At 39.4% G+C, this 27,532-nt stretch overlaps 4 protein-coding genes and 1 pseudogene across 6 annotated transcripts; 4 read left to right on the top strand and 1 right to left on the bottom strand.

Moving 5' to 3' along the window:
* Nucleotides 1–3,222: 3,222 nt before the first annotated feature.
* On the top strand, nt 3,223–6,952 carry LOC137708096 (F-box protein SKIP14-like). Of its 2 annotated transcripts, none has more exons than XM_088689761.1 (3): nt 3,223–3,726; nt 3,849–4,799; nt 5,429–6,952. In XM_088689761.1, exons 2-3 carry the CDS (start codon nt 3,858–3,860, stop codon nt 5,981–5,983), a joined length of 1,497 nt encoding a protein of 498 aa, XP_088545887.1. In that variant the 5' UTR covers nt 3,223–3,726; nt 3,849–3,857; the 3' UTR covers nt 5,984–6,952. The 2 variants fall into 2 exon arrangements, with proteins under 2 accessions (XP_088545887.1, XP_088545888.1); XM_088689762.1 differs by having other exon boundaries at nt 3,235–3,493.
* Nucleotides 6,953–11,798: 4,846 nt separating this feature from the next.
* Nucleotides 11,799–15,472, top strand: LOC137708462 (F-box protein SKIP14-like; annotated as a pseudogene). The gene is made up of 3 exons (XR_015958414.1): nt 11,799–12,094; nt 12,417–13,417; nt 14,058–15,472. The product of XR_015958414.1 is annotated as an F-box protein SKIP14-like (transcript).
* Nucleotides 15,473–16,090: 618 nt separating this feature from the next.
* LOC137708770 (cytosolic Fe-S cluster assembly factor NBP35-like) lies at nt 16,091–18,449 on the top strand. Its single transcript, XM_068447922.2, has 3 exons — nt 16,091–16,253; nt 16,351–16,452; nt 17,368–18,449. The coding sequence occupies exons 1-3, from the start codon at nt 16,217–16,219 to the stop codon at nt 18,297–18,299; spliced, it is 1,071 nt and encodes a 356-aa protein (XP_068304023.1). The 5' UTR covers nt 16,091–16,216; the 3' UTR covers nt 18,300–18,449.
* Nucleotides 18,450–18,960: 511 nt separating this feature from the next.
* LOC137708769 (trihelix transcription factor GT-4) lies at nt 18,961–21,439 on the top strand. The gene is made up of 5 exons (XM_068447921.2): nt 18,961–19,773; nt 19,935–19,973; nt 20,084–20,218; nt 20,750–20,977; nt 21,089–21,439. Exons 1-5 carry the CDS (start codon nt 19,137–19,139, stop codon nt 21,298–21,300), a joined length of 1,251 nt encoding a protein of 416 aa, XP_068304022.2. The 5' UTR covers nt 18,961–19,136; the 3' UTR covers nt 21,301–21,439.
* A 1,119-nt stretch (nt 21,440–22,558) lies between these two features.
* On the bottom strand, nt 22,559–23,737 carry LOC137708771 (prohibitin-3, mitochondrial). Its single transcript, XM_088688990.1, has one exon. The coding sequence runs from the start codon at nt 23,654–23,656 to the stop codon at nt 22,820–22,822; it is 837 nt and encodes a 278-aa protein (XP_088545116.1). The 5' UTR covers nt 23,657–23,737; the 3' UTR covers nt 22,559–22,819.
* Between the last annotated feature and the right edge of the window lie 3,795 nt (nt 23,738–27,532).

Raw genomic sequence — 27,532 nt, 5'->3', positions numbered from 1 at the left:
AGTCGCTATCATTCTAGCAACTATATTTGAATAGAATCGCTAACAAAGTACCGATCGTAAATTTTTTTTATTCTTTTCTACTTTTTTTTTTCATTGATTTTTTTTCTCTCCCTATGTTACTTTATTTAAAAAGAAAACTAATGAAAAGGGTTTGAAAACTTTGAGTTTTAATAATTAAGGACAAAATAAAGGGTAAAATGAATAGTACCATGATTGACTTTTTAGTGTAAAAATATGATTTTTCGTGAAAGTGAACAATATCGTGTGCTTTTCGTTAAAACTCTTTTATTTAAATTTAAATACCTTTACATTTAAATTTAGATTTGTATCTTGTTTTCAAAATTTTTGATATGGATTATAAGAAGGGAGTTTTAACGAAATACTTCCGGTACTGTTGACACACCCCGACCGAGATCAGGGCATGCTGGCCGTCACACGAAGGTGACGTAGCCATGTGCGCGTGCGGAAGCGATTAAGATAGTAATATAAAAGTACGAATAATTAAAAACCTAATAGCATACAAAGTACTAGTGTATGTGAGACACAATTCAGAGCAAGTCTACAGCAGTCGAAAAAGAAAAGATACGACATATATACACCCGAAGGTGACCCTACAATGGTGAATGTCTGTCAGAAATGCCGGGACGCCCTCTGGGATAAACCACCGAACTTGCTAGACCACTAGAACCTGGAGGGGCGCAAAAACAAAAGCGTGAGTGGGCAAAACAAAGTTCTTTGAAAACTCTTTAGCAAAATACATTCTAACCCCTCGCCGTAAAACCTGTATACTTCCCAGAAAATGAACATATATACGTATGTATAGATATGTCAATCATGCTCCACAATATGCCATTCATGCTCAATAATATGTCATGCCGAAATCTCATAATAATATGCAAGTGCTCAGGTATAATCGTATCAATCATATGTAATCTGGCAGCCGGGAGTCACCTAACGTGACCTGTACGGCTGCATCTAGAGCTCCACTCTCAACTCAATAACTGAATCTGCACACGAGTCGGAACCACCTATTGTGGTCTGTACGACAGGCTGGGTGTAATGTATATATGTATGCTCTAGTGCTACGATCACGTGAAGCTGGGCGATAAATCGCGGGTCACCTACAAGTCGGAACCACCTAATGTGGTCTGTACGACAGACTTGCACCTATCTTGGATCCAAGGCGAGCATGCGGTGCTGGTGAACATACACGTGAAGGCTGGGCCCTGGCCTCGGGCGGGAGCACTAACACCGGGGGTGCAGATTATGAGCTCTCTTAACCTCTCAAACTACCATTGCATACAAACATAAATACCACTTACCTGGCACTTACCTGTGCGTCCACAGCACCAAATACACATATATAAATGTATGCCGTTACTAATACATGCGATGATGAGTAAACAATATTCATATGATGCATGGCATAAAACAATTAACCTTTTCTATTTAATTTCTGGGAATTAATATGTATATAGGTATATACGGAAAACAAAAGCCCACTCACTGATAATTAGAAGGGTCGTAGCCCCCTGCCTCGAGTACGTACGCTCGTCCTCGGAAAACGAATCACCTATACGCGACAAAGTTACGAAAACGTTAATTTAAAAGCACCTAAGCAACTTCTTGTAATAACTTCTCATACATTGCTCAATTTGGACAATTGAATATACCAACGTGATCTACACAACCTCAGGATCACACCCATAATTTTAAAATAATTTTTGGACCCCGCACGCGCCCCCACGCGCCTGAACAGGCACGGACCCACGCGCCCCCACGCGCAGCCACGTGCACTGCACACTGACGGCGTCAACTGACGCCGTCAGGAATATTCCGTTAAACTGACGGAATATTCCCTAACTGACGCCGTCACTGCCGTTAGGAATATTCCGTTAAACTTAACGGAATATTCCCCTTCCTTCTTCGGCCAGTCGCCGTCGCCGGAAAACTGGGAAAAATTCAAACTTTGTTTTCTCCTTCGTTTTTCAACCATTTTTCACGATTCAAAAGCCAAAATGAAGCTTAGGACTAGTAGAACAACGTTAGACTAGTTTTAAGGCCTAAAAACCAAGAAATCTCACCTACAACAACGATCCAAGTTCGGCCAACTTTGCACAGGACGATCCCGACGTCCAAATTCACCCAACGAACCACTCCCAAGCTCCTGGGAACCTCACAAACACAACTACAAGCTTAGAATCTCCTAAAACAAGCTAGATTAATTTTGCATGAACAATGTTCAAATCGGCCAAGGCGATATCGACGTGAAAACGTCAAAGTTCTTACCTGGAAAGGGCACCACTGGACTCCTCTCAGCTCCACGAACACGATGGTGGTCTTGGTTTCTCGATTGGTGAAGGTTTGAGTATATGTGTGTGTTGTCTGTGTGTTTGCAGAAGGAAGAAGAAGAAGAACTCGGGGTGAGTGAGAGAGAGACAGGAAAACAGAGAAGAGATAGGAAATGAGGGAATCCCGGGGGAGTGAGACGAGGTGTATGAGTGTGTGTGTGGTCCTACAACACCACACAACACAAAACTACACGTAAAAATAACAACTAGGGGGGTAAAATCGTAAATTCACACGTACGTTAAAATGGAATTTGGGACGGGATGTTACAACTGCTCACTTGTAACGAAAAATCACATTTTTACCTTTTTTCTGGCACTGTTCACTAAACCTTTATTTGTCATTTTTCATTAAAACTAAAGTTTTTGAACTTTTTGTTAATTTTCCTTTATAAGATACCATTCTTCATTTCGGCATCTACAAATCTCTTTGGGGCCTCTCTATTGTTTATTAAATTGAGAATATTTTGTCATATTAGTTCTTATTTAAGTAAATTTTTGATGAAAATGATAGATGATGGACAAACTTAAAAAACATTTTTAACGATTTCGAATCTCAAAAATGAGAGTAAAATGTTATGTCAATTTTGACCATTTTTGGCTAAAAGAGAGAGAAGGTCGCTTGGCGAGAGATTTTTCAATATGATCGGAACACGAGATAATATATCATGTGTCATTATACAAATGATGTGATATGTGTGTTAAAAAGTTAATAACTTAAAAAATAAAATTTTTTACTACTTATATAAAAACATGTGATACACCGTTCATATTCCGATCACAATGAAAATTTTATCGTTCTTGGCGTTGGTGAAGGTCGAAGGATTCCAGGTGGTAGTCTTGTCACCCGCCACTCTCTCTCTCCCTCCACGCGTCTTTTTCCCAACCTTCCCCGCTCCCCTAATTTTGGCACGCACGCTCTGTTGTTATCTCCCTCTCTGACCCTCACCTTCCAAATTCTGTTACCTCTCTCCCTCTCCTTCTCCTCCTCCTCTTTGGTTTTCCTTCTCTCTCTCTCTCTCTCTCTCTCTCTCTCTCTCTCTAACTTTTTCTCTCTACCTCTTTCCTCATTGAGTTGGGTGATTGGTGGGTCGGTTGCTTGCGTCGCTGGGTCAGACTGTTTTTCCTCTTCCGCATCAGATTCGGTAAATTTCAATCTTTCTCCTAGTCTCCGTATCCGTTTCAATCTTTTCATTTATCTACTACCCACATTAGGATTTTGCTTCTCTGAATTCCTAATTCCCAATTTTCACTAGGGTTTCTCTGAATTCAGCTTGATTGGTGCTCCTAAGTCGTATAAAATTTGTGAACTTTTTGCTTTTTGTTTGAGAATCGGCCTATTAGGAAGTTGGGTTTTTCACATAATCCAGAAATTCAGGTGCTTTTTGCTTCCTTTCTGTTTTTTTTTTTTTTTGGCCTCCTATCTATGAAATTTTTGCCTCGTGTTAAAGAAGAACCAGGTTTCTTGGTATAAATTTCTGTATATATTCTATCTCTTAGCTGCAAAGGATGGTTTTGAATCTCTCTCGTGGCTCAATCTTGCCGGCGTATCCGTCCTCGGAGCCTAGTTTGTGTTCTTCTGTTAAGTACCCTGATGGGTATGTGATGGATCAATTCAAGGAAAAGGATTTGGATGGTATTTGTGATGATCCGTCAAGTTCTTGGAGTTCCAATTTGGATTTGAAGAATACCCATTGTAAGAGTGAATTGGGTGGCTTTTGTGACCGTTCTGCTGATGATATTGTGGATCAATTGCCCGTCGATCCCTTTGGAATGGAGATTAGGTCTACGTTTACGGCGATCGCTGGTTGGTTTCAAGGTTTTGAACCGGATGATGAATCTTGTAGTTCTGGGTGGGATGAAGGAAAGGCAAAGGTGGTTGATGGCGGATTGTTTACCGGTCTGAATTGGGTTTGGAATAGCGCTGTGTGGTATCAGCCGGAAGTTTGTGACCTGAAATTTGATGGAGTATCAATCCCATATGATAGCTTTGATGGGTTCGGGATCAGTGATGGAGGTTTTGTATTGGATGACAATGTGGAGGAGTTTCTGAGTTTTAGCTATATGGGGGACTTAGATGTTTTTGATGGAGCTAAGCAACTGCAGGTTGGAACTAAGGAAATACAGGGTTGTAGCATCATGTGTCCTGATAGTGAGGCGAGTGCTCCGCATGATGCTATGTTTTATGCACTGCGTTTTCTTGGTGTTAAGGACCTTCTTTCGGTTGAAAGGGTTTGCAAGTCTTTTCGTAATGCAGTTAGAAGTGACCCTCTTCTATGGAGGAGTATTATCATCGATTGGCCGTTGAATGAGCGCATCACCGATGATGTTCTAGTAAAATTAACTAGCAGGGCTCAAGGCACACTTCAAACCTTGGGTCTAGTGCATTGCGTAAGGATCACTGACAGTGGGCTGCAGGGTGTGTTTGACAGCAACCCGAGGTTGACAAAGGTGAGTATTTGAACTTTTGTATTTTCGACATTCCTGCTTGTGTTTCTGATTATGATATTGTATAACAGGATACCTCTCTATTGTTCTGTGACATTTTAAAAAAATGCTTTTATGTTGCTTTCCCTTAGATTCTGAAGTTACATTCCCTATTTGATTTCTGTGAAAACATTTCTTGTGTGTCTCTTACTATAACTTCTCGTTCGCTGTAAGTTATTGAACATAAGGGCTATATAACTTTATGAAGTGATTGTAGCTTACAACCCTGTTGAAATTGAACTCTTATTCGTTTATAGCAAGTAGGTTGAAGACTATATCATCCCTGTAATGGTTTTTTAGGGTCTTAATAGTTGGATGTTATACGAATATCAATAGATTTGACAATTTACGCAGCTCTTGATGCTGAACATGATTAGTGTTTTGTTGTAGTTTTTGTTTTTTGATCATTTAGCTGAAATTCCGGCTAATTTTTATTTTGTGAACCTGGTACTGCTGTTTACCGATATTTTGCATCTTGTATTTATCATTTTAAATGTGTGAAATTTACAGGAGTGTGTTATGCCTATTTTTATGTAGTTTATGTTCTTTCAAATGCATTAAACTTATATACATACACTTTTTTGCCTGTGCAGTTAAGTGTTCCTGGATGTCTTAAAATCAGTGTTGAGTGCATCTTGTTAAACATAAGGACCTTGAAGTCTGCAGGCAACCCTGGAATAAAGCAGTTAAGAATTGCTGGTCTCTCTGGTATAACTGAGAAGCAGTTCGAAGAGTTGAAATTCTTGCTTGGTGCAGATAACCACATTCAACTTAGAGCCCCGAAACCTCGGTTTTTTAAAGGTGGGTTGTTGTATGGCTCTTGTGATGATGATTGTCCCATCGACATCGAAGCATGCCCCAGGTGCCAGAGACTTAGTTTAGTTTATGATTGCCCGGCAAAGAGTTGCCAAGGGAAACAACCTGCTGGTCAGACATGTAGGGCTTGCACGCTCTGCATAGCTCGCTGTATTAGTTGCGGGTGCTGCCTTAAGGACTGCGATTATGAGGAGACATTTTGTCTAGACTTGCTTTGCTTGCATTGTTTGGAGAGTCTACTTAACTGTCAAGAGAAGCATGGAGAAAAGGGCGCTCCCAAGTGCGCCATATTCTGTCAGGAGAACAGGTATCAATTTTGCCTTTTTGGCTAAGAGAAAGACATCGGGTATTCATTTGCTGTTGGTTGTGGATCCGAATCTACGAGGTTTGGGTGTTCAAAAGTGGGCAGAAGCTGTTTAGTGCATGCTTTGTTGGGGCAGTAAGGATTTGTATTACCATGAGGAAGCTGCAGCTTGTGAAGCTAGAGATAATCTCCTGGGAAACGAAATTGAAATTAAAAAAAAAAAAAAATAGAAAAAAAGAGAAAGAAAAGGGAAAAAAAAAGAAGAGAGTGAAGATTAAACTGTGAGGAGGAGAGGAGGTTACACAAGAAAGGTTGATTGATAAAGAAACAGGAGAGAACATATAAGAGATCCAGAAGTTTATTTTGAACGTGTTTTAGCTCGTTCTGTGTTTGGTTCCTGTCCTGGAGACTTACCGAAGGGAGATGAAGAAAAGATGTCGGAAAGTTGAAGCAGCGGGTGTTAGTAGCTGTCGATTGTTAGTCGAAGTAGATACCATAGTCAAAGTTGAGAAGTTTTATGGGTGCAGATGAAGAGCAGCAGCCGTACAGGGAGAAGCAGAAAGTCACGGCAGAGATGGACGGAGTTATGAAATGATACTACCCGTGCCACCACCGCCGCCGGTAGGATGCTACAGTTGGATGATTGCGAAATGCTACAGTTAGATGATTGCGAAGGATGTTTGTGCCACGGTTGGTGGAATGCGTAGTACTAATTCAGTTGAAAGCTACAGAAGTACGGTTTTTCGCTTCCTCTTTGGGAAGATAATACAGATGCAGTGTTGATCGTATTTCTATGTTGCTTATGTGATTTCTTCTCATTTTATCCGTTTGAGAATTGCTGCTATGCACATTTTCAAGTGCTTGATTTCTGTTGCTAAATTTCCATTACTGGATCTGTTACGGCATACTTCTGTATTTCACACGATACGTTTTGGGTTCAACTCTTAGCGCTAATAAATTACACGATGGACAGGGAAGGTTCAAACGCTTTTGTGAATCGTTCTGACATTTGAAAGGATAGACTGTCATGGCAAACCCTCCAGTTGATTATTATTATTATTTTTAAAACTACGACCTGTAATTTTGGCATGTGACATTACGATCAATACTTAAGGTTATGTGTTTTAACTTTTTTTTTTTTTTTTTTTTTTTTTGGGAAAATATGTGTTTGAACTTTTCACTTGACACTGTGTTTTTAGTTCGAATGTCACAATGGGGTCGGTGCTTGACATGAATTTCTACAATTCGGGAACAAAAATGGAGAAATTTTTGCACTTTCTGCTTGATGTAAACTTTCGCATGGAACAGGTTGATGTGTCTCACTTCTCCGAATTATTAATAAAAAATAAATATATGTTATAATTTAAATGAACCTTTCATTAATTCTCCGGAGCTTTTCATTAATTTTTTGTTCGTCGTGATTCTTATGGTTTAATTTTTGTGGGATACTACTGGTTTTAGCTTGGTTGCTTCCCATCCTGGTGACGATGAGACGATTCGAGAGAAGGGAAATGAGGGGTGTAGGGTTTATGTGATTTTTGTCATAAAACCCTAACTACTAGGGCGAGAGGAAAACTACGAAACGGGCCTGGGCTTTTTATCTGCTTAGCACTCCAAAATTCCCTGCACTTTTTGTATGGGAGTGCCGATAATAGCTGCCTATACACATGAAAAGGAAAAACCTAATTTAACCGAGTTCGATTTAAGAATATTGGATATATGCAAGGGCATTCGTTGTTGGTTCATAGTCTTCGCAAAGACGATAAATGATTTTCGCACACATCTTTTCTTCTTTTTTGCATTTTTTTAATTTGAAATTAAATAAATAAAAGGAAAATCACTTCTCAGAATGAAAAAAAAAAAGACTGACTTGTGGATGAGAGAAAGAAGTGAAACTCCTATCACAATGATTCGAAGGTAAGAGAATCTCAGTGTTCTATGGAAGTTGTTTGTCATCAATTAAAACCCTAATTAATTAAGTTGTTTTTCCTAATTTTTGCTGTTTGTGTAGATGCATGACCATGGCTTTTCTTAAGAAGAAGAAAAATTAAGATATTGTAATTCGGTTCCTTTCTGAATGGACGTGATATATGAAGGTAGCATGAAATGCTTATGTATTTGCAGAAGATATACACTTTAATACAAAGGATATTTGATTGAATCATTGCAGGGTCCACACTTTTTCTCTCTTCTTTTTGTTTATTTATGACATTTAAATTTAATAAATTAAAGAAAAATCAACATAAAAATAGCAGTGTTTTATTAATTAGAAAGCCTATGATATTGAAAGATTTTTTAGTGGGAACGGAGCACTGAGGCGGAATACCACATGTCAATATTGTTGGAATACTTTAAAAAAAAAAATTTCCTCCAATTGTATGATAATATGTGGTGCTCTGCCGTGTTCCGGGCACGTTAAAAAATCTCTCTATGATATCAGAGTGCATGCGAAATTACAAATGTGTTCATGCTTTTTCCTTTGTTCTTAGGTCAACTTGGAGGGACATTTGTTGTCGTGAAGGTATGTAAAGAAACGTCACACATTGGAAGTTTGCTCAATCTTGCAAGTCCTTATAAAAAGTTTGATTCTTTCCCATGTTGACAATTAATTTTATGATGAAACCTCAATTTTTTTATTTTTTCAAGTACTCTATAGACTATAAATGTAGATTTCACTTGTCAAACTAAAAATAGGTGCGATCATAAGTAGAACTTGGATTGGTACTTGTCAAAGGAATTGGATCCTCTCATGAGCAGGAGATCATGATCCTCTTGACCCAATAACATGGGCCGTTGGATCTTGATCCAACGGCTACAATTATTGTAACTTTTAGATGGACCTCCTGTTTGTAGCCGTTGGATCAAAATCCAATGCCCGTGTTAGTGGGTCAGGAGGATCATGATCTCTTGCTCAGGAGAGGATCCAATTCCCTTGTCAAACTCAAAATAGGTGTGATTATTTGGTGGTCCCCTCTGAGTTTGTACGCTTTCTACTTAAACATTCTTATGTGGGTGTGGGATGTTATAATCACAAAAGTAATAGCCCAAGACATGATTAATGAGGTGATAGTGAGCACTGCGATAATTGGGCGAGCTGCTGCATGCAGCTCAACACACACACGCATTTAAAAAGATTTGTTGTTGTGTCAAAAGGGAAACCATCGAATTATCATATGCTTTAACCTTTGTGATTATAGCCCAAGACATGATTAATAAGGTGATAGTGAGCTCTGCAATAATTGGGCGAGCTGCTGCATGCAGCTCAACACACACGCGCATTTAAAAAGATTCGCTGTTGTGTCAAAATGGACGCATTTAAAAAGATTCGTTGTTGTGTCAAAATGGAGACCATCGAATTATCAACACACACACGCATTTAAAAAGATTTGTTGTTGTGTCAAAATGGAGACCATCGAATTATCATATGCTTTAACCTTTGTGATTATAGCCCCGGACATGATTAATAAGGTGATAGTGAGTGCTGCAATAATTGGGCGAGCTGCTACATGCAGCTCAACACACACATGCATTTAAAAAGATTCACTGTTGTGTCGAAATGGAGACCATCGAATTATCATATGCTTTAACCTTGCAACGGCACATAAGATTGTTTAGATTTCACCTGTCAAACTCAAAAAAGGTGCGTTCATAAGTAGAACTTGGACATCGCTGGTTTGATGGTCCTCACGAGTTTGCAACGCTTTCTAGACAGAGCACTGATTTTAATGAATCAATATTTTGAATCGATATTTTGGTGCTCCTCATGAGTTTGCAATGCTTTATTGATTTTTTGGTGGTCCTCATGAATCAATATTTTGAGTTTGTGATAGTGAAATCAATATTATTGGGGCGAGCTGCTGCATGCAGCTCAACACACACGCGTTTAAAAAGATTCGTTGTTGTGTTAAAATAGAGACCACCGAATTATCATATGTTTTAACTCAAGACATGATTAATAAGGTGATCAATCAACGAAATAATAAAGCACTTGTATCAAATTCTTGTCGTGCGGCACTATTAATCAAGCACTTTTTATCTACCTAAAGTTTGATTCCTATAATTCATACCGTGCAAATCTATGCACACTTTTGAATGAGAAGGAGGTTAAGGAATCCTTTTGCCACTCTCCCACTCCAGTCGTTGCCTTTTTAAATATTGTTTTTAAAAGAAGAATAATGCTGTTTCGAAGAAGTGGTCCTACTTTCTATATCCATATATATACAGAGCTCGTCTTTCAAAAAGAGAAAATAGAGCTCTTGCGTCTATGTGTGTGTGTCTATGAAGGTGTGACGTGTCTTTGATTTGAATTTTGTTTTTGTGTTCCTTAATTTGTACAGAAGTTCCATATATACGTACATGGATCGTGTCGTAGAGCTTCCTGTTAGCGTCCCTCCACATTCGGAACTGGAAGGGTAAGTGTATACTTCTTTTTATTTTTGGCCTTTTACGTGGGGAAAATGATGGGGAGACCAAAAAGAACTAATTAATTAGCAATTAATCTATACAACTCAGCTCTTGATAACTCTAGGCAATTTTTTGACAAATTAAGAGCGTCGAATGACTAGATATATTTGTTATTAACAAACATTGAAAAAAATAACAGCCTTCTAAGTACCCTGTTACAACTTACCTACTTAATCAGTTGATTTCAGATGATACATTGGCTTGATTAATTTATAATATATCATACGTTCTTAATTAGTTGATTTCAGATGATATAACTTGATTAATTTATGGATTTATCATACGTTCTCAATTAGTTGATTTCAGATCATATATTGACTTGATTAATTTACAAATATATTCACATGTGATGTGTACAACCAACATTCAATGAGATAAATTCATTAACTGACGTGGTATGTACACATCACTTGCCACGTCATATTAGTACACAAATATGATACAAAAATATGGTCTCCCTAGCATTTTCTTATTAGTTGAGATTACAAAATGTATTGTAGATGATTCATTAATGCAATTCCATTTAATTTTCTCATTAACTATATATATATATATATATATATATATAACAGCACAAGTGAAGAACGTTCTACAAAGGTGCATAAATATATATGTTCTCTCATCAACATGCTAGGCGGTTTCCTCCAACTGAAGCAGAGAGCCAGAAATGAGTCTCTGTTCAACACAAACTATCCCGCTATGGTGTCCGTAATCATTGCTCTAATTGCTTATATTGGATCACTAATTTGCTCTAGAATACTCCACATGCAAGCTCGCCATAATTCGGATTTGGCAGAATCATTCATTAATAAGATTAGCCTCCTCCTTGGAACTCTTTCCTTGATTTTAGAAGTGGTGATCCTTGTGCCAAGTTTAGGGCTAGTCGCCGGATTCTTTTGGGTTGTTTGGTTTGTGAAGGTTGTGGCTGAGTACGTATGCGAATACCTTAAAACGTTGTATGAAAATGCAATTGCATCAGTTATTCATACATTTGGCAAATTGAAAGACTATTTGAACATGATCATTCGACGTTTCGCCACAGAACCCAACGAACAAAATGATGAGCTTCCTTAAGTAACTTCTACCACGGTTTAGATTTGGGATATTATTTGTACTCGTTATTTTTTAATCTTATTTATACTTGTTCATGACCAAAAGTAGGAGTAGTTTCAATTATAGAAAAACAGCTAAGAAGCTAGATATGGATGTACTTACGCATGATGAGATGAAGGAAAATGTATAAATAAAAATTACTTTTAACTTTTAATTGTACTACGCATGTTACAGTTTTTTTCAAGCTGTCATGTTCAAATAATGATGGTATATTTTGATACATTGGTCCAAAACAAATCACGACTCCAGGTGGTAGACTTGTCGGCCGCCACTCTCTCTCTCTCTCTCCCCCTCCACGCGTCTTTTTCCCAACCTTCCCCGCTTTTACTCTCTGTCACGCACGCTCTGTTGTTATCTCCCTCTCTGCCCCTCACCTTCCAGTTTCTCTTACCTAGCTACCTCCCTCCCTCTCCTCCTCCTCCTCCTTCTCCTCCTCCTCTCTGGTTTTCCTCCTCTCTCTAACTTTCTCTCTCTACCTCTTTCCTCTTTGAGTTGGGTGATTGGTCGGTCGGTTGCTTGCATCGCTGGGTCAGACTGCTTTTCCTCTTCCTCATCAGATTCGGTAAATTTCAATCTTTCTCCTTTTAATCTCCGTACCCGTTTCAATCTTTTCTTTTATCTACTACCCACATTAGGATTTTGCTTCTCTGAATTCCTAATTCCCAATTTCCACTAGGGTTTCTCTGAATTCAGGTTGTTTGGTACTCCTAAGTCGTATAAAATTTGTGAACTTTTTGCTTTTTGTTTGAGAATCGGCCTATTAGGAAGTTGGGTTTCTCATATAATCCAGAAATTCAGGTGCTTTTTTATTCCTTTCGGTTTTTTTTTATTTTTTTTAATTTTTTTAAGCCTTCTATCTATGGAATTTTTGCCTTGTGTTAAAGAAGAACCAGGTTTCTTGGAATAAATTTCTGTATATATTCTATCTCTTAGCTGCAAGGAATGGCTTTGAATCTCTCTCGTGGCTCAATCTTGCCGGCGTATACGTCATCGGAACATAGTTTGTGTTCTTCTGTTAAGTACCCTGATGGGTATTGGATGGATCAATTCAAGGAAAAGGATTTGGATGGTATTTGTGATGATCCGTCAAGTTCTTGGAGTTCCAATTTGGATTTGAAGAATACCCATTGTAAGAGTGAATTGGGTGGCTTTTGTGACCGTTCTGCTGATGATATTGTGGATCAATTGCCCGTCGATCCCTTTGGAATGGAGATTAGGTCTACGTTAACGGCGATCGCTGGTTGGTTTCAAGGTTTTGAACCGGATGATGAATCTTGTAGTTCTGGGTGGGATGAAGGATAGGCAAAGGTGGTTGATGGCGGATTGTTTACCAGTCTGAATTGGGTTTGGAATAGCGCTGTGTGGTATCAGCCGGAAGTTTGTGACCTGAAATTTGATGGAGTATCAATCCCATATGACAGCTTTGATGGGTTCGGGATCAGTGATGGAGGTTTTGTATTGGATGACAATGTGGAGGAGTTTCTGAGTTTTAGCTATGTGGGGGACTTAGATGTTTTTGATGGAGTTAAGCAACTGCAGGTTGGAACTAAGGAAATACAGGGTTGTAGCATCATGGGTCCTGATATTGAGGTGAGTGCTCGGCATGATGCTGTGTGTTATGCACTGCGTTTTTCTTGGTGTTAAGGACCTTCTTTCGGTTGAAAGGGTTTGCAAGTCTTTTCGTAATGCAGTTAGAAGTGACCCTCTTCTATGGAGGAATATTATCATCGATTGGCCGTTGAATGAGCGCATCTTCGATGATGTTCTAGTAAAATTAACTAGCAGGGCTCAAGGCACACTTCAAACCTTGGGTCTAGTGCATTGCGTAAGGATCACTGACAGTGGGCTGCAGGGTGTGTTTGACAGCAACCCGAGGTTGACAAAGGTGAGTATTTGAACTTTTGTATTTTCGACATTCCTGCTTGTGTTTCTGATTATGATTTTGTATAACAGGATACCTCTCTATTGTTCTGTGACATTTAAAAAAAGATGCTTTTATGCTGCTTTCCCTTAGAATAAACTGTTCTGAAGTTGCATTCCCTATTTGATTTCTGTGAAAACATTTCATGTGTGTCTCTTACTATAACTTCTCGTTAGCCTTAAGTTATCGGACATAAGGGCTATATAACTTTATGATGTGATTGTAGCTTACAACATTGTTGAAATTGAACTCTTCTGTCGTTTATAGCAAGTAGGTTGAAGACTATATCATCTCTGTAATGGCTTTTTAGGGACTTAATGGTTGAATGTTATACGAATATCAATAGATTTGACAATTTACGCAGCTCTTGATGCTGAACATGATTAGTGTTTTGTTGTAGTTTTTGTTTTTTGATCATTTAGCTGAAATTCTGGCTAATTTTTATTTTGTAAACCTGGTACTGCTGTTTACCGATATTTTACATCTTGTATTTATCATTTTAAATGTGTGAAATTTACAGGAGTGTGTTATGCCTTATTTTTATGTAGTTTATGTTCTTTCGATTGCATTAAACTTATATACATATACATTTTTGCCTGTGCAGTTAAGTGTTCTCGGATGTCTTAAAATCAGTGTTGAGTGCATCTTGTTAAACATAAGGACCTTGAAGTCTGCAGGCAACCCTGGAATAAAGCAGTTAAGAATTGCTGGTCTCTCTGGTATAACTGACAAGCAGTTCGAAGAGTTGAAATTCTTGCTTGGTGCAGATAACCACATTCAGCTTAGAGCCCCGAAACCTTGGTTTTTTAAAGGTGGGTTGTTGTATGGCTCTTGTGATGATGATTGTCCCATCGACATCGAAGCATGACCCAGGTGCCAGAGACTTAGTTTAGTTTATGATTGCCCTGCAAAGAGTTGCCAGGGGAAACAACCTGCTGATCAGACATGTAGGGCTTGCACGCTCTGCATAGCTCGCTGTATTAGTTGCAGGTGCTGCCTTAAAGACTGCGATTATGAGGAGACATTTTGTATAGACTTGCTTTGCTTGCATTGTTTGGAGAGTCTACTTAACTGTCAAGAGAAGTATGGAGAAAAGGGCGCTGCCAAGTGCGCCATATTCTGTCAGGAGAACAGGTATCAATTTTGCCTTTTTGGCTAAGAGAAAGACAGCAGGTATTCATTTGCTGTTGGTTGTGGATCCGAATCTATGAGGTTCGGGTGTTCAAAAGTGGGCAGAAGCTGTTTAGTGCATGCTTGGTTGGGGCAGTAAGGATTTGTATTACCATGAGGAAGCTGCACCTTGTGAAGATAGAGATAATCTCCCGGGAAACGAAATTGAAAATAAAAAAAAAAATAGAAAAAACGAGAAAAAAGGGGAACTGAAGAGTGAAGATTAGAACTGTGGGGAGGAGAGGAGGTTACACAAGAATGGTTGATTGGAAAAGAAACAGGAGGGGACACATAAGAGATCAAGATAAGAGATCAAGAAGTTTATTTTGAACATGTTTTAGCTCATTCTGTGTTTGGTTCCTGTCCTGGAGACTTACCGAAAGGCGATGAAGAAAAGATGTCGGAAAGTTGAAGCAGGGGGTGTTAGTAGCTGTCGATTGTTTAGTCGAAGCAGATACCATAGTCAAAAGTTGAGAAGTTTTATGGGTGCAGATGAAGAGCAGCAGCCGTACAGGGAGAAGCAGAAAGTCACGGCAGAGCTAGACGGAGGTGTGAAATGCTACCGCCCGTGCCACCACCGCTGCTGGTAGGATGCTACAGTTGGATGATTCCGAAGGATGTTTGTGCCATGGTTGGTGGAATGTGTAGTACTAATTCAGTTGAAAGCTACAGATTTACTGTTTTTCTGTTCCTATTGTGGAAGATAATACAGATGCAGTGTTTATCTTATTTCTCTGTTGCTAATGTGATTTCCTCTCATTTCATCATTTTGAGAATTGCTGCTGTGCACATTTTCAAGTGCTTGATTTCTGTTACTAAATTTCCATTACTAGATCTATTACTGCATAATCCTGTATTTCACACGACATGTTTTGGGTTCAACTCTTGACATTGATAAATCACACGAGGGTAAACTTATCAATAAAAAACTAGCATTTGCCTACACATTTTGTGTGTATGAACATATTTTTTTAGAAAATGAGAGAGAGAGAGAGAGAGAGAGAGAGAGAGAGCGGGGAGGGTGGGAAGTTTTTGTTTTTTGTTTTATTTTTATTTTTATTTTTTAATATAATATTGGAGGTATTTTAACATCCCGTAGGTGAGTTTCAATAAAAAAACAATAAAATTTGGACTTGTAAAATTACATTATTGCCCATCATTTTTTTTGTGTGATAGAACTAAGTAATCTTTTCATCATCTTTTGGTCGACAAAGAGAATTTCATTAATTAATAGAGATAATATATGTTATAATTTAAATGAAATTATACATGACGTGATCATGTTATTGATAAGTTAAGAATTTTCTAGAACAACTGTGGGTTGATATTTTGATGACACTTAGTACAATGGTCTGATGATAAGATATCGTTATCTTAGGTTCGATTCTCATTAAAGATAAATTTAAAACATATTATTACTAACTAACTTATTGTGAGGTTGGGCAAAGTTGCATCCTATTGTTTGTAAAAATTTTGTTTTTGATATTTTGCTTGACCTAAACCCGGTTCAACTCTTTCATTTCTCTCTTCTCCCTCAAGACTACACTAACGTGAAAAAAGCAAAAACCCAAGTCCGTCGGAAAATTGTCAGCCATGGAGAACGGTGAAATTCCCGAAGACGCCAACGAACGTAAGCCCTTTTTTCTTAATTCTCCGGAGCTTTTCATTAATTTTTTGTTCGTCGTGATTCTTATGGTTTAATTTTTGTGGGATACTACTGGTTTTAGATTGCCCGGGTCCGCAGTCCGAATCGGCTGGAAAATCCGACGCCTGCGAAGGATGCCCGAACCAGCAGATTTGTGCTACTGCTCCCAAGGGCCCCGACCCAGGTTTCCTTTCTCTCTCTTGCTCCTAAAGCTCTGTGCTTTTTGTTCTTCCTTTATCTGCAGCTTTCAACTGTTTTTTAAGTTAATTTCAGCCTACGATTACTGTAGATTCTTTGTTTTTGTTTTAACTATGAGTATAATTTTGAAGAACAAGCCAAAGCGGATGGTTTATGTTATTTTCATGCATTTTTTTGTCATGATCATGAATAATTTAGCCCGAATAATACAATAGTTTAAGCATGTAGTCCTTGGAGCTAATGGAAGACTTGGCACAAAATCGAGCGCAGTGACGTTCTAGGATTCATACAACCGACCCAACTTAGTGGGATAAAGCTTTTTTGTTGTTGTTTGTTGCGCTTGATCTCTAGCATGTTTTGAGATGTTCTAAAAGAGATTTGTAGAACTTGATGTCTGGCAATTCTTTGGAGCTATGGATTAGAAATTTTTTTTGTACTGAAATTACTTCTTAATGTTCTGCCCCCAAACTGACTTAAGTAGTTATTTGGCTTATACCTTATTATATCCTTGGTGGTGGCGTTGTTGGGCAGAGGGTGTAATATACAAAATAAACACACACTATAAGTTTTTTTTCGAAACCTTGGTTTTCCAAGCTGTGTTAATTAGTCTTCCTTTGTTATTGTGATTTTTTGCGCATATATTCGAGTAAATGTGTGTTTCGAAACCTTTACGTTTCATTTTTCAGTAGCTGGCTTGCGACCTTTATTTCAAAGTTCTATTAGGTAATCATTGCAACGCATCCAATTGATGCCTGTGTATAGTGTATCACTAACCCGTCTTTGATTTTCTTCATTTGTGCAACTGTGCGAGTTCATTTTCCTCTTTACAATAGTGTATTTTTTATGAATCAAGAATGATGTGCTTCATTGTCTTGATGATTTGTATACTATTTTGGTACAGACGTGGTTGCAATTGCAGAAAGGATGGCCACTGTAAAGCATAAGATACTGGTTTTATCAGGAAAAGGTGGAGTTGGCAAGAGCACATTCTCTGCCCAACTTGCATTTGCACTAGCAGCTATGGACTTCCAGGTGGGACTTCTTGATATCGATATTTGTGGCCCGAGCATCCCAAAGATGCTCGGCCTAGAAGGCCAAGAAATCCACCAGAGCAACCTTGGCTGGTCTCCTGTCTATGTTGAGCAAAACCTCGGGGTCATGTCAATTGGGTTTATGCTTCCAGATCCTGATGACGCTGTTATTTGGCGGGGGCCGCGTAAAAATGCGCTCATCAAGCAATTCTTGAAGGATGTTTATTGGGGTGAGCTTGATTTCCTGATAGTGGATGCTCCTCCTGGAACCTCGGACGAGCATATTTCAATTGTCCAATACCTTGATGCTGGCTCAATAGATGGTGCAATCATAGTCACCACTCCACAACAGGTCTCCCTGATTGATGTTCGGAAAGAAGTAAGTTTCTGCAAGAAAGTTGGAGTTCATGTCCTTGGGGTTGTTGAAAACATGAGTGGTTTGTCCCAGCCATTGATGGATTTCAAATTTTTGAGGATGACAGAGACCGGTGAGCAAGTAGACGTCACAGAATGGGCTAGGGAGCAGCTGAAAGAGAGATCGCCAGAATTTTCAAACATTGTAGCTTTTACTGAAGTGTTTGATAGCAGTCGTGGTGGAGCTGAAAGAATGTGCGGGGAAATGGGGGTACCCTTTCTGGGGAAGGTACCGTTGGACCCGCAGCTTTGTAAGGCGGCCGAAGAAGGTCGATCTTGTTTTGTTGATCAGAAATGTGGGGTGAGTGCACCTGCACTGAAGAAAATCGTTGATAAAATGATGAAAAACCAGGGAATAACTGCAATGTTGGTCGACAACGATGCGTAGGTGAATCGGCTACACCAAGTATCTTCATAGATCGAGATTTTGTTCTTGTTTTTCCCAACATTTTGATGATACGTAGTTTTGCTTTTAATGAATCATATACAATGTGACACGAAATATAATTTTCTGATTAAAACGCATATAGTTTACATATTATCGAGTGTCTGGATATTAAGGTTGGTAGATAGTAGGAAATTTTGATTTGTATTTTGAGCAAGTTATGTACTGTCATTCAAGAAAGCTAAAAACGCATAACATTGCATGATTGACTTGTGATATAAATGGAGGTTACGGGTGCAACCTGGCGGGTTGGATGGGTTGGAAGGTAAACAAACAATAAATCGTCTTAGGATTTTTGGTTTGGGTTAGGGTTTTGTCAAGTTAGAAAAATATGAACCCAACCCAACCAAAGTGAGTTTAATCTTTCTATGCTAAGGTTGACTTGATAACGTATTTCAACAATCGGAATTGTATAGAATAATATGGATTTAATTGAGTTACCCGAATAGAGTTCAAGCAAGTTCATGTTAACCCAACTCAAATTACACCGTGATTACCAAAAAAAAAAAAAAAAAAAAAAAAAGGGTTCACTTCAAGGCAAAGGCGCAATGTGGCAAGCACATTGGATAAGATATAAAAAAAAATCCAACGGCTGAGATCATCTCCATATTAAATATGGCTCGTCTCCTAAGCTCGCTCACACGAGCGCGCCTTCCCGCATCCGGTTCCCTCCTCTTTTGTCCTTTGTCCCATCTTCCTCCTCCGTTCCGTATTATCCGCTACACCCGCACGCCAATCCACTCCCCTACACCCTCAAACCCCAGCCAGTAGCAGTCCGACATGTACCACTCGGAGAAGCCCCGCGCCGTTGACTTATACAAGGGAGGAGGACTAGAAGAAACGGAGACAGAGATGATGATGGAGGTAGCGGCGGTGAATGGGAGAGCGCCACCTCACCACCAAAACCAAAACGAACGAGAGCAGCAGCAGAGCAGCGGTGGCGAGGGGGAGGAGCAGGAATTGTGTGCGGCTGTGAGCAGCAGAGCAGGAGGCGGTCCAGGCGGTGCCGCCGGGCCGAAGAAACGGGCGGAGACGTGGGTCCAGGAGGAGACCCGGAGCCTGATAGGGTTTAGGAGAGAGGTAGACGGGCTTTTCAACACGTCAAAGTCCAACAGGCACCTGTGGGACCAGATCTCGGCGCGGATGAGGGAAAAGGGCTTCGACCGATCGCCCACCATGTGTACGGACAAGTGGCGGAACTTGCTCAAGGAGTTCAAGAAGGCTCGCCACCAAGTTAAAGTCGGTGCTCGTTCTGCTAAGATGTCTTATTACGAGGACCTCCAGGACTTGCTCAGAGATCGCACCAGCAATTCCAACTCCGCCACCGCCAACAGCAACCACAATTCTGTTTCTGCTGCCGCCGCCGCCGTTGCCACTCCTCCCAAGTTAGATTCTTTCGTTCGATTTTCTGATAAAGGTGAGACATTTCGTGAGCTGGGACTGATAAAATCCGAAATTCCCAATTCGCCCCTTTCGAATTGTTGTTAATTTTACTTCTCTGCTAATAACTTTGAGGATTATGCCTACCCATTTTTGTAAATTTGATTATTTCTACTTGAATTTGGAAAAAAATTACAGGTCTTGAGGATTCAACTATTCCATTTGGGCCTATGGAAGGTAACAACATTACACTCCTTTTGCTTTGCATGTGTGTTTTGCAGTTTGCAGTTTTGTAATTTGAATGTGATTTGTGAAAAGAGTGCGTGTTGATATCTTTTAAATTGTAGCTAATGACCGATCGGCGCTCAATTTGGAGAGGCAGCTGGATCACGACAGCGGTGACCCGCTTGCTATTACTGCCGCGGATGCAGTTGCAGTCAATGGGGTTCCTCCTTGGAACTGGAGGGAGGGTCCTGAAAATGGTGAGCTTTCTTTCGACGATACAATTGTGTTGCCAAAATTTTCCCTTTGAACTTGAAAGGATATTGGTAATGCATGTTGGGAACAATACTCATAGATTGGCTGTGAGGAACCTGTTTTCGAGACCTGTAATGCAAAGCCACCACTTTTCGTCTATATTAAACAGCCTTCGTCAAGAAATGCGAGTTTTACGACCTCACAATCATGCTACATTGCATTGATTTAGGATCTTTCTAGCATAGGATGTATTCTGATTTTAGTTGTGAAATACCAACAGCAAAACGAGCTTCAGTTTTATGAGTATCGATTTGCTTATCGTGTTCATTCTGCTTTTCATATCATTGTTTGAGTTCTCTCTCTCTCTCTCTCTCTGTCTCACTTTCATAGCACTTCCCCTGTAAGGTTTACCTTGCCTGTCAAAGTATTGCAAATCTCCTTCGATGAGGCTCAGAAAGATCTGTGGATTAAGCGAGACTGAGCATGAGCTAACTGATGGGTATATTTGTAAATTTCATGCAATGTTTAAATTGCAGGAGGGGAGGACCATTCTTCTTACTGTGGAAGGATTATAACTGTTAAATTGGGGGAATACACCAGAAGGATTGGAATTGATGGGACCGGTGAAGCAATTAAGGAGGCGATCAAGTCTGCGTTCAGAATAAGAACTAAGCGGGCATTTTGGTTGGAGGATGAGGATCAGGTTGTTCGAAGTCTTGATAGGGATATGCCTTTGGGAAATTACACTCTCCACCTTGACGAAGGTATCCTAGAATCATAAGCATGCATGTTTTTTTTTTTTAATCTTATGGAACTTAAATTTGGTTTCCGGGATCCATGGTAATTAGTAAGTCGCCTTACGTTTCTTGTGGCAGGAATTACAATTAAACTTTGTCTCTACGATGACTCTGACCGCATAGTTCGAACTGAAGAAATAACGTTGTACACTGAGGATGATTTTCGTTATTTTCTTGCACGCCGAGGCTTGATGGGTTTGAGAGAGTTAAGTGGCTACAGACGCGTTGATACTTTAGATGATCTTCATTCTGGTGCAATGTACCAGGGGGTGCGACTTCTGGTGGACTGAAAACTTTTGTATTTAGCTTTTCGTTCGGCTCGTAGTTTTGTTAACATTGTAAAGATGTAATCTGTACATTCAAAGGAATGTTCCAGTTGTGTGTAGCCCTGTTATGTCACCTGAATGAATCCTTTGTACCAGTTAAGTACTTCTTCGATTGCCTGCCGGTGATTCGTGTCAAGGAAAACCGCTTCTTTCCCGTCTCCAAAACTCCGAAACACGAGTTTTTAATCTGTTTCAGGAAGGGGGAGACTGCGTTACTTACACAGCCTCATTGTAACTGCTTCCGTCTTCAAGTGGTTACTGCAGTCAGTACTCTTCTGTAACGGAACTGCTTAAGAAAACAACCCAACATTTACTAGTTCTATTTTTCGTTTTTACCAATTCAACTCCGTTCATCTTTCCCGAAAAGAACGGCGACGCCGCCTCCTCAATGGTAAATGACATCCATGTCAGCACAAGTTTCCGACGTGGACAAATAGCATTTGAGAATTGAAGCCTATAAGTAGCTCTCATACTCTCACTCCCTTGTCAAAATTACTTGTCCTTCCACTCTCACTCTCTTTACGTTTTAACCAAAACAAATTGCTCATCATCATGTCCAAGATCAAGATTGGCATCAATGGTATGTTGCTGCATTTAATTTTGCATTGCTTTCTATATATTGTAGAACTCCGTCTGTGTAAGTTTACCTTAAGCTGCCGGTTCCAAGCCCGGGAAAAGGAGGGGGAAGGCGTTATATAGCCGACAACTGGCACTTTTGTTTTTTCATCGATCTCTATGATAATGAATCCTAAACGACATTGAGCTTGTCGCTGTCAACGATCCTTTCATCAACATCGAATACATGGTACGTATAATGATGTATCCTGCATTTTACACCAACACTAATGTATGTGTTTGTACATGAAAGCACAGCGATGAGATGAGATTATGAGCGCGTTAATTGTAATTTCATGACGTGTTTTGTTTAAACGTAAAATTTGATTGAAACACCAACGAAATAATTCGAAAAATCCATGGATGCAGAGCTACATGTTTAAGTACGACACTGTTCACGGGCAATGGAAGCATGAAGGAATTCACTGTTTAAGTACGACACTGTTTAAGTACGACACTGTTCATGTGGAGCTCAACTACCGTCACATGAAGGAATTCACGATTAATACAATGTATATCTGTCGATAAAAAGACCTGTAGTAGCAAGCAATTCATCACATTATATAATCTATCACATCTACCGTGCACTCCACTGCTAGGTATGAAGTAGAGAAAAGAAACTAAGTATATCATATAAAACCTCAGGGCAAACAAATAACTATAGAAGACAACGCATCTAATTGCAAATCACATGTACATCAAGGTTATGATCATCCATGTCTAGGTTTAAGACAATTTTAAGTAAAATTGATCTACGAGTTGCCCCGCATTGATCTACAGTAATCAAGAAGGTTCTGATAGAAAAATGTAAGAGAACCACAGGAAGCAAATCAAACACAGAAGAAGAAGCGAAACGAAAAATTACCAATCAACGAGGGTTGAGACCGAAGAGTATGTTCTTCCCACCAGGCAGGTAAGACACATTGGGCGACCTGGCAAGCGTGTTAGCAACCTCTCTGGATGCCTCGATCCTCCTGAGCTCGATCAGTCCCATACCCGCCGATGCAGTCGCATCAGAGATGAGCTTCGCAGCCTCGCTCTCACCCTGTGCCCGGATAATCGCAGCCCGCCTCTCCTGCTCAGTCTTGGCCACCACAAACTTGGACCGCTCCGCTTCTTGCTGAGCCACCTGCTTTGCCTCCACGGCGCGCGAGAACTCCAGCCCGTACGACAAGTGCGTGATCGCCACGTCATCCAGAACAATGTTGAAATCCCTGGCGCGGCGAATCAAGCTCTCGCGCACCAGCGCCGACACGTGGGGGCGCTCGGTGAGAAGCTGATCGGCGTTGAATTGCGCCACCACGGCCTTCAGAACCTCGTTGCCGATGGAAGGGAGGACCTTCTCGTCGTACTCAAGCCCTAGGGTTTTAAAGATCTGTGGGAGGCGAGCGACCTCGGGGCGCGAGAGGACACGGAGGGTGAGATTGACCATCTGGAGATCCTTGGTGCCGGAGACGGAGGAGAAGGTGTGGGGCCGGGTGCGGATGTCGAAGATGTAGGGCTTCTGGAGCCATGGGATCAGGAAGTGGGTGCCTTCGCCGATGGTGTCGTCGATGACTCCGCGGAAACGGTCGAAAAGGACGGCGCGCTGGCCGCCGTCGACGGTGTAGAGCGCGGAGTTGAGGATTGTGGCGCCGGCGCCGAGGCCGATGGCGGCGCGCGCGAGGTTGGTGAGGAAGGATACGGCAGCTTGGTTGCTTCCCATCCTGGTGACGATGAGAAGATTCGAGAGAAGGGAAATGGGTTTTTGCGGAGTGAGGGGTGGAGGGTTTATCTGACTTTTGTCATAAAACCCTAACTACTTGGGCGAGAGGAAAACTACGAAATGGGCCTGGGCTTTTATTGTTGTTTGGATAACGGGCCTAAATCCATCAACTCATCAGTAGATTCATTTTGGGCCCAACATTCTTAATATTATTGGGCCTATGAAAAGAGATTGTCATTTATTTGCTTAGCCCTTCAAAATTTTCTGCACTTTTTGCATGGGAATGTCGATAATAGCTCCCTATACACAGGGAAAGGAAAAACCTAATTTAACCGAGTTCAATTTAAGAATATTGGATATATGCAAGGGTATCCATTGTTGGTTCACAGTCTTTACAGAGATGAGAAGTGACTTTTGCACACATCTTCCTCTTTTTTGCATTTTTTTTTAAACTTCAAATTGAATAAATCAAAGAAAAATCACTTCTTAAAATGAAATGCAAGCGATATATGAAGGTAGAATGAAATGCTTATGTTATCCTTGAGTTAATTACATGTTAATATGCAGATTTGCAGAAGATATACACTTTAATATAAAGGATATTTGATTGAATCATTGCAGGGTCCATATACTTTTGAGAAGATTGTTAATTTTATAGTTTATAGATCATAATTGTTGGTGGTGGACCTGGTGGTGGTGGTGGAAAGCAAAGCACCATCTCATCTCATGTCCTACTGCCGTCGTCCTTAATTAGGTCTTACCACCCATCTTAACAATGGTGGGGTGGGCGACATTCGATCTTACAATCTTATATTTAGTGATTCAAGAAAGGAAGTGATCTTTGCACACTTTTTATTTCTTCTACATCTTGTTTATTTATGATATTTAAATTTAATAAATTAAAGAAAAATCAGCATAAAAATAATAACGTTTATTAATTAGAAAGCCTAGGATATCGAGAGATTTTTTAGTGGAATCGGAGCACGTGGAAGAACACTACATGTCAATATTGTTGGAATACTTAAAAAAAAATTCCTTCAATTGTATAATAATATGTGATGCTTCTCCGTGTTCCGGACACGTTGAAAAATCTCTCAATGATATTGGAGTGCGTGTGCAAATTATTTTTCTTTACAAATGTGTTCATGCTTTTTCCTTCTATTTTTTCCCTTTGTTCTTAGGTCAACTTGGATGGGACATTTGTTGTCGTGAAGGTATGTAAAGAAACGTCACACATTGGAAGTTTACTCAATCTTGCAAGTCTTTATAAGAAGTTTGATTCTTTTCCATGTTGACAATTAATTTTGTGATGAAATCTTAATTTTTTTTTCAAGTACTCTATAGACTATAAATGTAGATTTCACTTGTCAAACTCAAAATAGGTGCGATCATAAGCAAAACTTGGATATTGCTTGAAAAATGAAATAGTATGCGTGTGTGTGTGCATATATATATATATATAATTATGTATGTATGTATGTATGTATGTATACATGTCTATGCTTATGTTTAAGTATACATGTATATGCTTATGGTGGTCCTCTATGAGTTTGTACGCTTTCTAGCTAGAGCATATGAATCTACGTTAGTGATAGTGATATCGATAGTGAGCGCGACAGTGCCTTAAGAAGAGTTAGAGACTGCCACTACTACAATATTATTGGGGCGAGCTGCTTGCAGCTGCTGACCATTAGGTCGCTGTTGTGTTAAAATGGAGACCATCCAATTATCATATGCTTTTCTTTCTGCAATATATCCCATGTGAAGATTTAGGGTTTCATGGCTCTTATTTTGAAGCAAAGAAAAAGACTACTGGTGGAGTGGATTGGATGCAGAACAAAGCACAGAAAGTATCAAAGCCAAGAAGGAAGCCTGGAGAGATGATGAAAAAAGTTGAAAGGGAACTGATATGACATGTCACATGCAAACATGCATTGTTGTTGTTAAAAGGTGAGTAAACTCGTTACCTTTACCCACCCCCTATCTATTATATATACCTTTTGAATGTTGAACTCCTCCAAAAGTTAAAAAGTTGCCTTCCCGCTCACATGGCCGTGCCATCTTAATCTGCTTTTCTTTTAGCTAGAGTTGTGTTGTGTGTGTTCCAGTAAGACTCAGTGCGAAGTATTTTGGGGTTCTACATAGCCAACTTAACAAGAAGAACTTTCTTGCAACATTTAATGATATTGTGCTGTATTTCAAGTTAATAATATATTATTATACAAAATAATAATAATATGTGATAATGTTTGATTGACTTAAAATATGATAGTATAGCGATATTCATGTTGTAGATTAGTTTCTCTTCAAGCAAACAGTCAACAGAGCTCAGCCAATCTTACATGTGATATACTTTAGCATCTCTTGGAATGATGAACAATCACAACTAAGGATCTACAACATCTCTTTTTAGCATGTCCGCGTGCTTTAGTATTAATTACGATGATATGTGAGTAAACTTCAAGAAACTCACGTGGTAATTAAGCATGTATGATGTGTGCATATATTATTATATACGCATCCCTTTTTGCTGATATATATACACACACACACATAGGGTTCATCAAATTTGCATGATTTTCCTTTTTGTATGCAAACAATAATTCTACTCTACTTGACTTGCAGTACGAAAGCGAAAGAGATTCGAATTTGAGTGCATAATGAAGACACACATATTATAACTAACGTGACTATCTAACGTCTGCAAACTCTCGAATTAAATCGGTTAACAAAACCTGCATTTATCATGCATGGTTGGTTGGTTTAATGGTCTTAATATTGCAAGTAATCTGCAACATTGGCATTCCACCGAACTTTATGGACGGCTGAAAAAGGTGAACCATTTTATGGTCAGCGCTTATTCTAGACGTTTGATTTGGGAATGAGTAGCCAACCACACCCCGTCCATCCCAATAGTAAATTTCTGGAAAATTCAATTTCTTTTTCAAGTTGATTAGTTCCTAAATATATTTTGATATTTTCGTTCCCTGATTGATTATCTTGTCATTAAATAATAATATTCGACTATTATTCGTGAGATCTCCATGCATCTTTCACTTTCAGCTTCATCATATATTATTATGTTGAATGTTGATAAAGCATTGGTGATGGGAGATAAGTTGGCCTAATCAGTCTCATCTTTGATTGAGTAGTTGACTGGGACAAGAAGGTGGATTAGTCAGGTAAAGTGTCACCACTCTCACCGCTGCTGGCTTGATAAAGTTTGCTTAATTAATTAGCTAATTAATCAAAATTAAAGACTTGTCTGACAATTATTTCGTCATTATTTTTTAATTTTTTTTTTTTTTTTTGGTTCTTGTTTTAAAACCCTAAAACAAACTTGTTGGTAATTCTATTTTACGAAAACTGAAAAGTTATCAAATGGTCAAAACCAAAATATAAATCATAAATGAAGGACTATGAGCATCCTTGCTATGTCGTAAACTCTCTCAAAAGCTCCAATTCTAAAAGCACACTGCGTTCTGTATTGTTCAGCTTTTTTATGATCACTCCGACCATCTTCCTGCTCAGTGCTCAGTGAAAACCTTTCAACCCACTGGTCCTCACCTCTATCATTACTTCAACCAATATCAGTAAATTTAATCTCTTTCTATACATCACACATCATTATCTCTAACTTTCTCAGTACAAAAGTAATCTCATTTCACCACAGGATAATTTACTTTGGTTGGATAGGGGTTTATTAGTTACCCACCAGTCAACCATGAAAAACCAAAACCTATCAGCCACACTTTATTAAGATGAAATATGCTAAAATAGAATTGATTATGAATGCAAGAACATATAACACTAAACAGATTATAAGCTGTATTATACGTAATAAGATTTCGTGCTCCTATAGTGCTTATTTAGTGT

Source organism: Pyrus communis, chromosome 17 (genome assembly GCF_041283825.1).
Source record: "Pyrus communis isolate YQ-2024b chromosome 17, ASM4128382v1, whole genome shotgun sequence".
NCBI lineage: Eukaryota > Viridiplantae > Streptophyta > Magnoliopsida > Rosales > Rosaceae > Pyrus > Pyrus communis.
This window is presented reverse-complemented; position numbering and strand designations above follow the sequence as displayed.

Excerpts from the sequence above, each read along its gene's own strand:
- LOC137708769 (XM_068447921.2), top strand. The coding sequence starts at position 19,137 with ATGTACCACTCGGAGAAGCCCCGCGCCGTTGACTTATACAAGGGAGGA. Across the intron at positions 19,974-20,083 it reads TCCATTTGGGCCTATGGAAG|CTAATGACCGATCGGCGCTC; the intron begins GTAACAACATTA and ends TTTAAATTGTAG. Across the intron at positions 20,978-21,088 it reads CACTCTCCACCTTGACGAAG|GAATTACAATTAAACTTTGT; the intron begins GTATCCTAGAAT and ends TTCTTGTGGCAG.
- LOC137708771 (XM_088688990.1), bottom strand. The coding sequence starts at position 23,656 with ATGGGAAGCAACCAAGCTGCCGTATCCTTCCTCACCAACCTCGCGCGC.
- LOC137708770 (XM_068447922.2), top strand. The coding sequence starts at position 16,217 with ATGGAGAACGGTGAAATTCCCGAAGACGCCAACGAAC. Across the intron at positions 16,254-16,350 it reads TCCCGAAGACGCCAACGAAC|ATTGCCCGGGTCCGCAGTCC; the intron begins GTAAGCCCTTTT and ends TACTGGTTTTAG. Across the intron at positions 16,453-17,367 it reads TCCCAAGGGCCCCGACCCAG|ACGTGGTTGCAATTGCAGAA; the intron begins GTTTCCTTTCTC and ends ATTTTGGTACAG.
- LOC137708096 (XM_088689761.1), top strand. The coding sequence starts at position 3,858 with ATGGTTTTGAATCTCTCTCGTGGCTCAATCTTGCCGGCGTATCCGTCC. Across the intron at positions 4,800-5,428 it reads GCAACCCGAGGTTGACAAAG|TTAAGTGTTCCTGGATGTCT; the intron begins GTGAGTATTTGA and ends TTGCCTGTGCAG.